Source organism: Onychomys torridus, chromosome 3 (assembly GCF_903995425.1).
Source record: "Onychomys torridus chromosome 3, mOncTor1.1, whole genome shotgun sequence".
NCBI lineage: Eukaryota > Metazoa > Chordata > Mammalia > Rodentia > Cricetidae > Onychomys > Onychomys torridus.
In genome coordinates, this window is record NC_050445.1 from 136,468,399 (window position 1) to 136,485,511 (window position 17,113).

The window sequence follows — 17,113 nt, forward strand, 5'->3', positions numbered from 1 at the left end:
GTTCTTAAACATCACAGCCACTCCTTAAAGTACTCCCCTTTTCTCTATGTAAAGCCAGGCTGAAAACAGGGCTAAGGCAAGTCAGCGGTCAATGCTAAGACAGGTCTCCTGCCTGGGTGTGCTTCTGAGACCCCAGGTTCTCAGATACTCAAACCTTGAATGTGCTGTGCTCCAGTGGTTTCCCAGAGCTCTTGCTGGCTGAGAACCCCAGCTTGTCCCCTCACTTCACTCCTATCTTTTTCTTTCTTTGAAGGCCTGTAGAACCCAAAATGAAGTCAACTGTCCCCCTCCTGCATGGAAATGAGAAGCCCTCTGCAGCTTCTGTAGGGACCTGTACTTGGTGCTTTTCCAGAGTGAGGCAGAAAGTTACTGCAGTGTCCTGAGCTTGGAAGTATGCCAGAATTCTCCTGGTTGAGAACCTGCCAGAGTATCCCCAGGACTTCTTATGATGCTGCTGCTATTCTGTATCCTGGACCATGGAGTTTGTCTGGACTGCTGTGGGAAAAAATGTTGTGGCTTCCCAATAAAGGAAGTTAGTGTAAAAATCTCTACATGGGCTTTAAAGTCAAGAATTGGGTCTCCGTGTAGACCTTGGCCCAGCCATGGGTCCTTCCTTACTCTTCTTTTTCATACCACATCCCCTTCCCCTGAATCCCTCCCCCCTGCCCTAACCCACTCTGTCTCCCTCTCCTTCCAAGGAAGTGACCTTTGGGACTCAGCGGCACAGATACTTGCTGAATGAGCATTACCAACTGCTGTGCTTCTTGCTTGGGTTAGGGCCAAGAGGAAGCTGTGCCAGGATGCCTCTGTGGGGCCTGTGATGTTGCTTGTGTGACATGGGAAGGGCTGGGAGTGAGGAGATGGAGATGTGATGCAGAGGGCAAGGGGCAGGGGTGTCCCCAGAGGCTAAGGAATAGCTTGAGTCTCTAAAACTATAATTTTCCCCCCTAGATTAAAGGGCAGAAAGAGGATCATTTCAGGCCTTTGCAAAGGTCTGATCAGCAAATCTTTATAAAGATCTGCTGTGTGCCAGCTTCCAGGAATGAACAAAAGGATTCACTCCCTCTGCTAATGAGCCTTCTTCTGACCTCACCTTCTAACTAGTTTGTGGACAGACAGATGAGTGAGCTTGGGCAGACAGGCATTCTAGGCTCAAGACATGCTGAGACTGTCCATGCCCACCTGCATGGCTCAGGCAGGGATGTTCTGTCAAAGGAAGGAATGATGTCTGCATGCAACACAGATGGCTCCCAGGGCTGAATCTGCTAGATGAGTTCCTTTCTGGCTATCCTTGGCTCTTACTGTTTTCTGACACAAATTCTTACCTTTAGCCAAGAAACTCTTAGGTCTGGTTCCGAATCTCTGTATGCCCATTTCTTTCCTCTATAATGTTCAGAGAGAGAGGGTGTCTCTAGGCAGCTGCGGCACGCTCACACCTGCTTAAATGTTTCTAGATGTGTCTCGTTATATGTCACATAAGGACCACTTCCTTCCTTCCTGTCTCTCCACAGCGCAGAATTCAGGCTTTTCAACAGACTGAACATCTGATACATTTAATTCACTGATAGACCTTCACACTGGCTAGCTTCCAGGGTGAGCTAGCCAGATACTGCCACCTTCAGGCAGACCACCCTCACTCAACAGTAGAGATCTCTGCTTCGGTTAGCATTCTAGACAACTCTGGCTGAAAGGCAAATGTATAAATCATCTCGCCATCCCTAGATTCCAACCAGCATGAATCTAAGGAGTTCTAGAGATAACTCAAGACTTGTCTCATGTAGTGCTAGTGGGTGGAACTCAGTGACAGAACATGCGCTTAGCATGTTTAAAGTCATGGGTTCAGTCTCCATTGGGAGAAGAAATGGGGAACAGAGGAAAAAAGAGGGGGATGGAGGGAGGGAGGGTGGGAGAGAGAGAGAGAAAGAGAGAGAGGGAAGGAGGAGGAGGAGGAGGGAGGGGGAGAGAGAAGAGGGAGGGAGAGAAGAGCATTCAAGAGAAGGGAGAGGACAGAGAAGAAGGGAGGAGAGCAATCAAGAAGAGAAAGTGTGCTCCAGGAAGGTCCAGGGGGTGGGGTGGCGGGGGACGAAGCTCCAGTGAACATGAGAGCTAAAGACTATTACCCTGAGTCGGGAGCTTGGAGTCAAAGCTGAATTTGAAACACGATGCCCAAATCTTACCTCGAAGTCAGTAATCACCTGCCTCTGGGCTGGAGACGGAGACAAGGGGAGTCCCAACTAAACACGTGACTGGGTAGGTGGGCAAGTGTGCTGTAACACAAGCTGTGGCCACAAAGACAGCATGGGGTCATGTGCTTTCATGCAGGGGGTCTTTTCCGGGCCAGGCTAAGGCCTGGGAAAAAGATAATAATTCTGTAGCTGCTGTGAGCCCTGACTGAAAAAACAAAGAGGAAGAAGCTATGTTTGCTGCTTTCATTAAGCAGCATAAGCGGCGGGGGCTTGTGCTTAGCAGGATCGGGAGGCTGGCAGAGAAAGGATGCTAACCCCTAGGGCTTCTGTAACATGGCTGTGCTCCCCGCCTCCACACTGCTGCCTTCTTAGCCTGGATCCCAAGGCCAACCCCTTTGTGTGTCCCCCAGCTGAAGGAGGGACAGAGGCCAGGCTGCTCACTCATCCCCATCAGATGGCCACTAAATGATCCATTATGTCTTAGGCCCTGAGCTCCTGATTCTCCCAGGGTTGGGCAAGAAGAGGAGTTGAGGAGAGAGCAGAGTATGTGGCTGGTGTGGTGTGCATGTGCCCTGTTGTAGATGGTATCTAACAATGCCTGGCCCTTTGAACCTTGTGCCCATCCATAGCTACCTACCTAGAGCCACATTCTTCTTCTGTAATGAGGACATAGAGGAATCAGCAAAGCTTTGTAGCATAATTATGATCTGAAGCCCTCTCTCCCATCCCTTCCTCCTCTGTGTGGTAGAGAATTGACTTAGCAGAAGCATGGGGGGACAGGGGACCAGGTAGGTCCAGGGCACAACTGCTGGCTCTAGTCTCTCCCCTCCCCTCCCCTTTCACAGTCTGTCTGTCTGTCTGTCTGTCTCTCTCTCTCTCTCTCTCTCTCTGCCTGATGGCTCCATCTAGCTCTCCCCTGTGGATTACAGGATGCACAGAGGATAAGCATCCAGAATGGGGCTACCGGCAGAGGGTAGAGTGGGCTAGCCAACCAATGAGCAACAGTGATTCATTCCTGAATTCTACGGGGAAATGGCGGTTGAAGTCAGGCAAAAACATGGGAAAAGAAATGGTATTCCAGCCATCCGAGGTGTGAGCTATTTCACAGAGAAGGGAAGAAAGTGAGGTCAGTATGTCCTCACTCTGGAAGTTTCTGGGTATCCAGGCCTGGGAAGAAGGGGGGAAAGACTAGAGATGCTGGAGGAAGTAGAAGCTAATGGTGTGATGAACCCCTCAGTGCCTGGTACAACTTTCCAGGTTAAAGTTCCTAGCAGCTTATACTCCCCTCCACCATGCTGGTTGGTTCTTATTTTTGCTCCATTGGAAGTAGAAGCAGGACAGGGAAGATGGAGAGACAAGGACGTCACATGGTATTGACATGTGAGGCCGGAGAGGAATCCAGGTGATCCCTTAATCTCTGGATTCCTAGCAGGAGCATCTGTATAGAAGGTATGGGTTCTCTAGGACCCCTTGAGGCCTACAGAGAAATTTTTATCCAAGAACAAGATCTGTCACCAATCCTCCTTCTTGATCATAGCTTCCCAACAAGATGCAAAGAAAGTGAAGATGTAGTGGAAGAGAAGGGAGACACCTGATGTCATGAGGAGAGAATTCAGGTGAAGATTCCTAAATGTCAGGCTGCTATGGCTGCCCCCAAGGAAGTGGGGTGAAACTGTTCTCCCTGTTAGGGGCAAAGGCCATATAATATCTTAGAAGAATGTTGGCCTTAGCTGAGACGTGGGTGTTGAGGAAAAACTGCCTTGCTGCTTTTCATACCAGAAAAGAAAGACAGCCATAAACTGAAAGACAAATAGACCACAGAAGGTTTTCTCGGGGTTTGAGTCAGATGCTTCAGGTCTATCAAGCCCGATCATCCTAGATCTCCACCCCTGGGGTCCTGTGCCTCTGGTCAAACCTACCCCGTGATCATGCATGCCTGATCCACCTTCTTAACTCCACAGAGATGGGAGAGGACAGTGAGGTGGAGGGCAGAGAAGAGGTGAGCTTTTAAGGAATGCAGCCAATCTTCACAAGTGTCTTCCAGACATAAAGCTCATGTGAGACGAGTCGAGATGAGGTGCTCGGCTCTCCTCACTTCGCCCCTCCCTCTCCTTCAGCATCACATCATCAGGCCCTTGTTGACCAGGTACTAATTGCCACAGGGCTGTTCTTCCCTCCTCTGTCTAAGCAGGGAAGTAATACTGACAGGATTGCCAAGCTTTCCCAACACAGAGGAGAAAACATTCCAGCCCCCTTCATCTCTTCCTCCTACATTCCTATTCCATGGACCTCCTGAGTGAAGAAAAATCTCGAGGCCCTAGACTGCCTGAGGACAATGAACATTTCTCCTGGAATCCAAGATGATGTTTCCAAATAACCAAAGGGAAATAGGGGCTTGCCATAAGTAACCACAACAGAAATTTACAGAGGCATTGCATTCAAGGAACTGCTTCCCAGCTGTCTCCATTCTTATTGTTCCCTTCCCATGATTGCCAACCACCCAGATGTGCTCCTGAGCCAGAGGGAAGCTCCAGCCAGGTGAGTTCTCAAGCTGCAACAGGGACACCCACAAGTCTGGAAGGCTGCTTCTGTGTCCCCCTTGGGCACTGCAGGGACTAAAGATGAAGATACTCACTTGGGTCAGAAGGGAGAAAGCTTCCCCAAGTGAGCCACTCCTGGCTTTGACTCCCACTGCACCAGATAAAGAACCACTTCCTTCCCCTGGGCATCACTGCCTCCCACCCTTCATCTTCTCGTATCCAGCTCCCCTGCCTGTTCCCTCCTGTCCTTTTCAGCTTTATCTCCCTGCTCCAATCCTCATTGCTGGACCCCAGCCCCTTTAAAGCTCTAAACAAACCTCCTGATCAAGCCTGTCTTCTTGGCGTCTCACTCTTTATTTAAACAGTTGTACTATGCAAACTCCCTTCCTAATTTTTCCTATCTTAAATCCTTCAATGGTCTTCTGCCTTGGCTCAATTTTTACCCCCAACTTCCTCTCAATTTCATATCCTTTAATTCCTGGAAGTTACTAATATCCCCAACCAGTTTAAACCCATGTCTCTCTTTCTTTGCCCCAAAGATGGTCTAGATACTTCCTTCTGCTCCAGCCACCACAAACCCTCAAACGCGCATCTCAAGCCCTGCTTTACTTCACATTACCCCAGTCCTTCACTTTTACATGCTGATTCCCCCTATCTCCTCACACCCACTTCCTTCTCCCACCTCCTCTTCCCCACTTACTCGGGTCTCCTGCTCAGGACGCCCTTGCCGAGGGCGGCGGGGGATGTGTGCTGAAGCAGGGCTCCGGCGGCAGCGCAACAACTCGGGGGACGCTCCTTCTCCTTGTCGCCTATGGCCCCTGATGCCACCGGGTGCTGGTGGGGCGACGGGGGAGCCTGAACCCTGCTGCTGGGGCCCGGCTGGGGCTGCGCCAGGAGCTGTCCGTGGTGCTGAAGCGGCGGCTCCGGCGTGGCGGGTGTGAGCTGTCCGTGGTCCTGGAGCGGCTCCTGGGCCGCAGTAGCAGCCGGAGCGGCGGTTGTAGCAGCAGGCAGTGGGGCGGACGGCGGAGGGACGAGCCCCGGCGGAGGCTGGGCTTGCAGAAGCTGCTGGTGTTCCCACAAGCTGCGGTTCTCCGCGCTCAGCTCGTCTAGACGCCGCTCCAGCTCATCGATGCGCTGGCGCTGGGTGTGGATGAGGCTTTGCTGGTTCTGTACGATGGCCGTGAGCTCCTTGAGGTAGAGCACGGCGCGCACCGGATTCTCCAGCAAGCTCTCCATGCCGCCCGCCGCCGCCTGCGCCCTGCCTGCGCCTCGGCAGGCGGCGGGGAGCGTGAGCGCGCAGGAGCCCAGCAGCCCCGGCGGTCGGCGGCCTCCTTCCCTCTCTCTCTCTCTTTTCTCTCTCTCTCTCTCTCTCCCTCCCCTTCCCGCCGCCGCCTGCGCGTCACCGCCACACAAGCATTCGCACACGCACTAGGGGCGGACCCAGCGCCAGGACCCACCTCCCACCTCTGGGCTTCGTGAGGAACTCTGCTTTCCGTGGGGCGGGCAGGGAAGGAGGGAGGTGAGGGGGAACAGCGAGGAAGAGGCTGGGCTATGCAGGATACTCCAAGAGAACCCAGGATGGAGATCAGTCCTACTGGCAAGGAAGGAAGAGCTCACTCAAGCCCCAGCTCCGGGAAAGCGCAACGGGACTAAGAAAAAGACAAAAAGGAAACTACTAGAGAAAGGAAGAATAAAGGGAGGCGGGTACAGAGGAAGACAGACGTGTAGGCGCTGGCTCTAAGAGGTCACAATCTCTTTTTCCTATCTAGCCATCTCAGAGGCTGGGGACCATTTTTAAGACCTTCTGAGGAGGGGACACACCTGCCTCTTGGATGCTTAACAATTTGCTTTTAGGGGTGCCCTGGAACAGAGATTCTTGAACAGTTAAGAGACTCTAGAAAACTTGTGTCCATTGCTTAGTTTTTTTTGCCAGGAGTAAACTAAGGCAGGAAGGGATTTTCATTAGGAATTTTCTCTGGAAATGACATATCATGGCTCTTTTGTGCCAGAACAGAAACTAAATAGAGCAGGGCCTCTGAGGCTACTGCTTCCAGAACCTTCTAAAGCAACCATTCTGTTAGACACCCAGGAAGTGCATGTAATTAGTAAACCCTAGACTAGGAGATGGTGTAATGATAACGACCAGGATGGATTTGTTGGCTTCTTGTAGCTAACGAATAGCGGACAAAAGAGGTAATAATTAATTTTGAAATGTGGTAGTAAGAAAGAGTTGTGACCAGTGTTGTCAGAGTCATCAGTCTGGGGATCTGGGAAGGCTTCTGGGAAGAATTAACATTTGAGGGGGGAAGGGTTTTCCTGGAAGCTCAGAGACATCAATCCACATGGAATGATTTGTTCAGTTCTACAGTCTTTGCATATGAAACACCCACTGAATGCAGCATTATATTATTAGGTCAGCCAGGAGGAAGATTAAGGCAGGAAGGCTGCTAGTGCTGGATATCTCAAGAAAGGAGGTCTCAGGGCACTCAGAGTCATAATTCATGTGCAGCAATCTGTACTCATTCTGACTACACAGTTCAATGGATTTTGACAGCATACACCCAATCATTCATCACCACAAGCAAAACTGCTATGTGTAATAAGCACCCTTTCACTCTGTTCAACTTCTTGTCCCCTGGTCCAGCTAAGCATTCCTCTGCTTCCTCAAATTACACATTAGTTTTGCCTGTTGTGGAATTTAACATTAATGAAATCACATCATGTATACTTGCTTGTGTCTGATGTGTTTGAGGTCCATCCATTCTGTTACAAGTACCATTAATTTATTTTTACTTCAGGGTGGTATCAACAGCAGATATAGCACAATCTTTTCTCCTGTCTACCTGCTGATGCTGTTGATGGACGTTTTGGTTGTTTGGCACTTCTGTTTTAAGAAGGAAAAGTTTGTTGATCACACTGCAAAGGGAAAAGTGCTGGGTAGTATCAGGAGCACCGTTACCCACAGATGTTTGCCTTGATGGTATAGAATCGGCTGCTATCATTATTAAAGGACAGGTGGGCACATGTTTTGAATGTTTTATCAAAAGTAAAAACCTAGAATTGAAATTCCTGGATTGTTTGAAATACACATTTAGCTTAGGAAGAAACTTCCTGATGATCTTTTCACAGTGGCTGCCTTTGTTCTCGGCAGCAGTGCAGAGGCCTCTGGTAGTTCTCCTAGCTGGAGTTCCTTTGTCCTAGGTTGGCTTTTATTTTCTTTCAATGCTTACAAGTACAGTGCCAGGATCCTCGGCTTGCAATTTCTGATGACCATTCTTATCCCCATTATGACTCAAAAGACAGAGAAAAATAGAAACAGTGTGAATGACAGGGAAGTGGAACTCACAGGCACAGTTTTGAAACAGCTGTTCTAAATATGTTTAAGGATTTAAAGATATATATGAACACAACGAGGCAAGAAATGTGATTAAAAAACTAAATGGGATTCTAAGCAGTTTTCACCTCTTGGAATGTAATATCTGAAATGAAATTTGTACTGGATGGGATTCCCAGTAGATATATATTGCAGAAGTTTTAAGCATCAGTGAGATCAAACATAAACTGTCTAAATTGGCTGATGTTCCTCTATAGGTCGTTGAGTCTCTGGTGTCATTTTCTTTAGTGTTTAATTTTCTGTGTTACAGTTTGAAGGCTCAACTGGATAAATTCCATCTATTTCTTTTCTTAATGCCCTTCCAGTTGGCTGTGCTTGTTTTCTCCTATTTTGGGTTCTCCTTTTCCTGTCTCTGAGCATGTGTGGTAATTCTTTATGTTTTGATTGTGATTTTGCTAAGCCCACATTTTATTGTTTTTGCCTTCAGAGCACTGGCTATTGTTCTGGCAGGTAGAAAAGTCTCTTGGGGGTCGGCTTGGATTTGAGCTTCGGTAGGATGATGACCACTGGAGAGCTGATTTGTCTTTCCTGTGGAGGGCTGATCACTGCACCATCTCCTTCAGCCTGTATGAGCCCCAAGTGTTCAGCCCATAGCCCCCCAGTGCTGAGTGTCTTAGGGAGTTCCACTCCATGCATTTCAGCTTAGTAATCATGAGACAGAATGGGAAGATGGAACATTTGGGACATAAGCAGTGAAAGAGGCCCCTCACCTAGGAACCATGTTGAAGCCTTTTGTCAACTGAGAATCGAGGGTTCCAATACAACGAAGAACATTACATAAAGGTCCCTCTCTCTTTCCAGATAAAAATCTGAAAATCTGTGGCCATCTTGTCAGAACCCCCCTTTATAGTTAAAGGGTAACTTCTAATCCCTTGTGCAACCCTAGTGACTCCTGACTCACCCTTATCAGATTATAACCCCATCTAAGATATGTCTGGAGCCACCCTATAATTTCACTTCTCAAAAAGAGTAGCCCTTTCAAGTGTAGCTTGAGAGCTACCAACATGGTATATATGGTTAATTTTAAGACACTGAACTATTACTTCCCTTTAAAAGCCTATGCCCCCTGGGCAGTGGTGGTGCACACTTTTAATCCCAGCACTCTAGAGGCAGAGGCAGGAGGATCTCTGTGAGTTCGAGGCCACCCTGGTCTGTAGAGCTACACAAAGAAACCCTGTTTCAAAAAACCATAATAATAATAATAATAATAATAATAATAATAATAATAATAATAATCCCATGCTCACACTTGAATATATCTTATTCTTTCCCTGGATGTCTCTTTCTCTTAACCATTGTGCTTAGCATCTAGGGTAAAAATGTTTTTCAGTAAACTGCAGCTGTCTCTTAAGAAGTCCACACCCATGCTGTCAGGTGTGCTTTGTTCTTTCTCCAAGCATCTTGCTCTTTTCAATAAACTCTAACTCTGCTTCATACTGGTTTGTCCTGAAATTCTTTTCTGCATCTAAGCCAAGGATCAGTTTATCCAAGTTGAGTTCCCTAAGACAACTAATGACCTCCTCTGGCTGCCGTGAGTGACAGCATGGAGCTGAGTCTCTGTCCTTGCTGCTGTTGACATCTGTCAGCAGATTTAAAGGGGGTGCTTCAATTTTTGGAGGTCCTTCCTTATCTACTATCCTAGTTTTCTTTCTGTTGCTGGGATAAACATCATGACCACAAGCAACTTGCAGAGGAAATGGTTTAGATCATCTTCTAGTTAAGGTACATTATGAAAATATACTGGCTGGTTTTGTGAGTCAACTTGACACAAGTTAGAGTCATCAGAGAAAGGATCCTCAGTTGAGGAAATGCCTCCATGAGATCAAGCTGTAAGGTATTTTCTTAATTAGTGATCAGTCAGTGAGGGCCCAGCCCATAGTGGGTATTGCTTTCCCTGGGCTGCTGGTCCTGGGTTCTATAAGAAGGTGGGCTGAGCAAGCCATGGGAAGCAAGCCAGTAAGCAGCTCCCCTCCATGGTCTCTGCATCAGCTTCTGCCTCCAGGTTCCTGCCCTGTTTGAGTTCCTGTCCTGACTTTCTTCAGTGATGAACAGCAATGTTGAAGTGTAAGCCAAATAAACCCTTTCCTTCCCAACTTGACTTTTGGTCATGGTGTTTCATTGCAACAGTAGAAGCCCTGAGACAGAAAGGAAGTGAGGGTAGGAACTCAAGACAGGAACCTGGAGGCAGAAACTGAAACAAAGGCCATGGAGCAATGCTGTTTACTGGCTTGCTCTCTATGACTTGCTCAACCTGTTTTCTTATGTAACATAGGACCAGTTGTCCAGGGATGGCACTGCCCACGGTGGGTTGTGTCCTCCCACATCAATGATTAATCAAGAAAATATCTCACAGACCTGCCCACAGGCCAATATAATGGAGGCATTTTCTCAAATGAGGCTACTTCTTTACAGATAACTCTAGTTTTTATCAAGTTGACAAAATACTAAACAGCACACCTAGCTTCCTTTTTTCTCATGCTTGAAGATACATTTTGGCCAATTTAGCATTTTGCTTCTCTACCCTGCACCTACCCCAGGCCATCCTTTGTGTCCTGAGCCCAGAGAGACTTGTATGCTCTGCTTTAGTTTCCTTCATTATTATGGCCCATTTGCTTATTATGCAAGAGACCCTGGACATGATCTCCAGGATGTCAAAATGAATGAATACATAATAAATTCTGAAAAATAAAATTATAATTTTTGTCAAATCATGTGTGCTAATATATAATATACATAACACGTGCATGTGTAGCTATCACATATAATATATTCACAGAAATAAATACTTTATAATATATTTTCCTACATGTAATTGACAATAAAATGTTTCAAAATCAAGAACTATTTGACTAGATAGGTCATAGGCCTTAGGGGAGAACCCAACACTATTATTCTGCTAAATGGACATAGTAGCTGCCCAGCTTCTAATGACTTATTGTTATACACATAGATTATTGCTTCTCTCAACCCTTATCAGAGAAGCTTCTATTTGCAGTAGAAAGTGATTAACTCAGAGACTCCTCAAGCAGTTAACACGCAGGGAATCTCTGATTCTCTGTATCTTTGCTGTGGAATGTCCAGCCCTAAATGGGTCATCTATATCACACTCCCTCCCCAAAAGGCCCAGGGATCACAGCAGAAGGGGAGCAGCAATAGAGAAAGACTGGAGGTGGTAGATAACTACACTGAAACAGTATCTTGTGGACTGTGTAGGACAGTCAGACATAGGAACTCACAGGGGCTGTGACTGCATGTACATGACCTGTGAAAGCTCAAGCCTGACCAAATCCCAGCATAGAGAGAGGAGACTGGCATGGAGTCTCTCTGCTAGCTGAGTAGCTGTTGACGATTGACAGCTGCTGGGATAAGGAGAATGTAGCTCCTGACAAGCTGTTGACCCTGTTCCAGCGGAAGGCCACATGTCCAAGAATGTTTGGGCAGTGCAAATTGAATCTGATGGGTATTAAAAGGGGAGGGAGGAGGTACACAGAGTTGGATGGGTAGGGGAGGGAATTGGACCTGGGAGGAGTTGGGGTAGGGGTGAATATGATACAGGCAGATTGAATGAGATTCTAAAAGAATTAATAGAAAGATTGAGATGGTAGAACACGTCATTTCTAGGCTCCCTCTTAGCTGGGATACATACATGTTGAGGTTGTTATTTGCCAACTTGATTGGATCTAGACTCAGCTAGGAGACGTGCATGGGTGTCTGACAAGATGATGCTTCAGATGTTGCCTGGTAGTGGGGGCGGGGGCTATCTCCGTTAGGCTGGTTAAGGTGGAAAGACCAGTCATGAACGTGAGTAACACCACTGCACAGACTGGGGTCCTGGACTAATAAAAGGAAAAAAAGTAAACCGAGAACTGCCATTCATCACTTTCTGCTTCCCACATGTGGACCTTTGCCTAGCAGCCTCAAGGATGTGTCATCATGACTTCCCTGCTATGATGAACGATACCCTTGAACACAGCCAAAGTAAGCCCTTCTTAAGTTGCTTTTGCCAGGGCACTTTATCCAAACAACCTGAAAAGTAACAAGTTTGCATATTCAAAGTAATAATTCTGCAGTAATTTGGTAGTGCAACCAGGATATTGGTAATGACTTAAATGCCCAAAGACCACATGCCCTTTGGTCATTCTGGTTCAGAGTCCTAACTGAGTACCAACTATCTGTCCCTTCCCATCCTGTGGCCAGCACACCCACAGGACATATCTAAGGATAAATTCTCTCACTGCCGCATAGAAGGTCTTGGGGTTCTCACCTGGATCTGTTCAGCTGTAGGCGAGAAGGTGGAGCTGTGAGGGGACAGTGGCAGTATCTGCTCCACCTCAGATTTGATGGATTCCAGACAGCTAGAATGAGTGATCAGGGGGTCATTTCTTTTAGTCTCCTGCCTCTGGGAAAACATCATCTCATCCCTCTCCTCCTGAAACACAACCAGATCTTCTGGACCACACAACTTCCTATGGATTCTGGTGGCTGAACTGAAATAAATCAGACTATCAGCTTTGGGGAAATAAAACAGGCAGCCTTTGCCTGGAGTGTCTAGTTCTGTTCTTGTGGGAATTTGCTTCACTGCATATAAGAACAAGGCCATTGGTTCCAGTCAGCATTTTTGTTTCACTCCGTGTTGTTCAAAGCTTGGTCCCCAGCCTATAGCACCAGTAGTACTGAAACCTTCTAGAAGTGGGACATGAGGAAGGAAGTTAGGTGGCTGGGGGCTTGCCTATGAAAGAGATATTAGAATGCTGGCCTTGCCTCTTCCTTTCTCTCATACTGGTGCATAGCTTTTTTTTGACTGTGTATTCCTACCATGATATGGCAGGCAGGGCCAGAGACAGCAGAGGCAATCATGTATAGAAACTTCTGGATCTGACAGACGATAGAGTAAGAGTGTAGCTCACACTTGTCATTCCATCATTCAGGGGCCTGAAGTAGGAAGTCCTAATGCACAATCTGTCCAACTTCTCTCCCGTGACCCGATTACCTCTGGTACGTATCATAGCAATGGGAATCTACACAGAAGCCTTGAGGAGGATGGCAATTCCTCTAAAATCGTGTGTGCAATCGGCAATGCCATGAGTGTGAAGCATGTGGAAGAACATCTCATGGAGTGTGTACCAGGTGGAGAGCAGTTTCACTGCCGAGAGGGTGATGCTGTCCTGATGCAGAGTGCTTTCCCAGATAAGAACCTCTTTCATTCTTTACCCAAAGTCCATGGAATATTGTCCTCAAGCGCATTTTACAGAAAAGGGAAGAGAGGTAGAGGGAAACAGTGGCTCACCTGAAGCTAGAGAAGAGCATAGCCAGAAGTCTTGCTCTGCCCTCCTTTCCCTGGGGGCTTCTTTCTAGCACAGCCCAGGGAGTGAGGTTTCTCATGCAGCCAGTGCCAGTTGGAGGATGAATTCCCAGTATGGGCCATGGAGGGACTCTCCATGCTATACTGTATCAGTGCTTCTCACTGGGAAGCCTTGCTCATCCCTAATTGACCGGTTGATGCAGGCTTGCCTGGTTCAGGTCCATTTTGAAGTAACTAGGCTCTCTGGATCAAGTAAAACACCTTCTGTGCAAGTTGTCATTTCCTGTTTTGTTTTGTTTTGTTTTGTTTTTTTTCTGGATCGGGGGAGGTATAATAGAATCATAGAAAATGAAACAGGTTCTGTGAAAGGCAGATGGATTGGAATTCTCACTCTCTGCCTTCCCAGCAATGTAACTTTCCTCAGGGTCCTGACCTGGACAGTGGGTGTCACAGGGTTTCTGGGAGCATAAAACAGATGTGCAATGGGCTTAGCTTTCCAGGCACAGGAAGATTTACTGTGATAGGAAGGAAGACAGAGTCTGCCCTGTGGTTGTAGAACCTGGGTTCATCCATCCTGGCCTCTGAACACATCTGGAAATGTGTTGGCATCCCCTTGGCTCCCATCTGTGTCTGTTCTATATGGACAGGAACACCGCAAACAAATGGTTTGGGACGTGCATCCAGATCCAGACAGAACCTTCAGACCAGCTAAAGGTAGGAGCATCGATTGCGCACTGTACCCCCACCTTCTGTCTCTGCAGGTAGCCTGTACTGACTTTGCAGAAGTCTGGAAACCTCCGAGAAGGACACAGGGGAAACTCAGCATGCCATGCTGAGGATGGCATAGGGAGATTTTGCCACCCTCCCTAATGCTGAGTTTGGAGGGGAAGTGTCACTGGATCTGTGGAGTGGCGTTGAATATGCTTGGGGAAGCTTCTAGCTGGAACCACAGGATAGACAGCAAACCCAAGTTAATCCTCAGACCTGACCTCTGACTCCACAGCTATGTGTGCTGAAATCAAGGTATGCCTCCTCTTGGCCTAAGGAGTTCCACTGTGGAGACTGTGGGTGTATCACAGAACCTAGGAGGAGAAAACACAAGATGTCGCCTCTTCATGTTTGACAGTTTCATATATACAATGTATTGTGATTAGCCACTCCATTACCCCTTCTTAATCTGTCTTTCTCTCACCCCAAACTTCTCCCCCTTCCCAACTAGTTCCCTTCTGATTTTTATGTCTTTTTTTACTGGCTGGATTTCATTAGGGATGTTTATATGAGTTTGGGTAAGGGGCTGGAGCACAGGCGACTTTACCAATGGCCACACTACTGTAGGAATCCCCACCCAGCCATAACTCCCCAGGAAAGGGTGGGGCTCATGAGCTTCTCCCCTAACCAGAGTGAAATGTGGAGGAGCCCAGTCTTGTACAGGTCTTGTGCAGGTACCCATGGCTGCTGTGTGTTCTTGATTGCAATGACCTTGTCATAACTGGCGGGCAATATTTCATAGCACTTCTTCCCAGCCTCTGGTTCTTACAGTTTTTTCTTCTCCCTTTTCTGAGCTGTTCCCTAGGCCTTGAAGGGGCTAAGCGCTCAACAATTTCCTCCTCCCTCTCCCCTCCTCCCTCCTTCTCTTCTTCCTCCTCCTCTTCCTCTTCTCACTTTGACCAGGTATGAGTCTCTGCATTACCCATCACCCATTGCTAAAAGGAGCTTCCCTGTCCCAAGCTGAGAGCAGTGCTAGACACTGGGTATAAACATCAGTATTTAGGAGGCAGTTTGGCATTGTGTCCATTTAGCAAAACAGCTGTAATAGGTCCTCCCTGCCAAGTGACTATACCTTCCCTGGCCGTGGGCTTTTGGCCAAAGTTACAGTATCAGGCATGTACTCCCTTCCATGGAACAGGCCTTAAATCCAATCAGAAAGTGGTTGGCTACCCCTTAAACAGCCATGCCACTATAGCACCAGTGTGCATTTCTTGCCTGATAGGTCAGTATTATAGAATGCTAGATCCATGGCTGGGTAAGACTGTTGAGTTGTCCTCCCCCAGAAGCCTGCATAGTACCTCCCTGCACTAAGAATGTTAGCGATGTGGAGAGAACTCCCAACTAAGCCCCAGGTTGATTCTGTGTCCTATAACCAAAGCAGGGTCTTAGCTCAAGTTAGAATTGGTAATCAAGAGCAATGCCAATAGAGTGTATCGTTTTGGGAACTACTCAGGCTCACAACTCAAAGGGAGTTATCCAAGACTTGGCACTGAGGTTAAAACAAAACAAAACAAAACAAAAATCTATGACCCCTGGAAGCAACATTATTCAGCCATGCAGAATACCAAGGAATCTCCTCCTCTTGTGCACCCGCCTCAGTACAGATAACCACTCGATTTCTGGGGTTAGCAGACACTGCCCACACCCGTCAGGGCAAACAGAAGTTCACCTTACACCTGGTTATAAACCTCAGGATGATAAGTGGTAAGCAGACGTAAGCAGACGTGTGTGTGTGTGTGTGTGTGTGTGTGTGTGTGTGTGTGTGTGTGTGTGTATGTGTGTGTGTATGTGTGTGTGTGTGTGTGTGTGTGTGCGCGTGTGTGTGTATGTGCACGCATGTGCATGTGTGTATGTGTGTGTGTATGTATGTGTGTGTGTGTGCATGCGTGTGTGCATGCCTGCGTGCGTGTGTGTGTGCGTGCGTGCGTGTGTGTGTGTGTGTGTGTGTGTGTGTACATTGAGCTGGACCACCCTCCCATTTCTGTTCTCTGCTGGTCTGCTGGGACCAGTTCAGGCCTCTGAGGTCTCATCAAAGCACTTCTCTGGCAATGCCTCCAGGGAAGAAAACAGGTATGAAGTAGGGAAGGGAGAAGGAAGCCCGATTCCAGCTGCCTGGGCTTCTCATGTCGTATCTGTCTGCAGCAGAATCTGTGGGCTGCCATGTTTGACAAGTTCTCCTAAAGCACTCTCCTGTTCTGAGTGCTGCCTACACTTCCTCACCTGTGATTCCATTCTACCCCCATGGAAGCTGCCCTCAGGGCGACCTAGGAAGTGGGAAGCAGCCCCAGCACCCCACCCCACGGACTTCTTCACTTTTAATAGTAAAAGCTAGTGGTTATCAACTTCCTTTTACATTTAGTCATTGCTGGATGAACTTAAATGGAACTCAGTTGGGAGGGTGGATAGATAAGTACATGGGTAGGTAAATACAATGAGAGCAGTATAACTAAGTACATGTACAGACGACAAGGGTTCACATCTTTCCTATGCTATTTACTAGTTGTATGACCCAGAATAGGTCACTTAACCTGTTTCCTCATCTGAAAACAGGCAGTTGAAGGCCACCTGTAAGAACATTGTGACTGCTGGTTGAGCTGACACACACAAAAGGTGAAGGTTACCCCTATAGCAGTGAGTGCTTTGTGTGTGTGCCCTATAGAGCTATTCTGCCTCTAAATTCTTTCTACCGGTGACCGAAGTTGGAGAGAGTCTCCCCTGCCCCAACTAGTTCAGTTCCTGAGATTCTGGTGGTTTCATGGAATCTTATTTTAGGACACTTTTTTACCTAGTTCACTTTTTCACTTGACAAAGCAGACTATGAGGCCCAGAGACAGGACATTGCCTGACTAAAGTCACAGACAGGCATGGTGTTGTAAAGTCTACCTTGAGAAGAGAGGCCTTCTAACTCATGTTACTCACAGAA

General features: G+C 47.5%; 1 protein-coding gene across 5 annotated transcripts in view; it reads right to left on the minus strand.

Annotated features, from left to right (window-relative positions):
* Iqsec3 (IQ motif and Sec7 domain ArfGEF 3) overlaps positions 1-6,099 on the minus strand; it is a 91,822-nt gene extending 85,723 nt beyond the window's left edge. For all 5 annotated transcript variants that reach the window (XR_004944484.1, XR_004944485.1, XR_004944483.1 and 2 more), the window contains exon 1: positions 5,427-6,099. Coding sequence is in view for 2 of the 5 variants with exons in the window: in XM_036181014.1 (XP_036036907.1) it covers positions 5,427-5,962 (536 nt within the window). In the remaining 3 variants the exon portion in view is untranslated. The remainder of the gene's footprint in view (positions 1-5,426) is intronic.
* Positions 6,100-17,113: the final 11,014 nt, after the last annotated feature.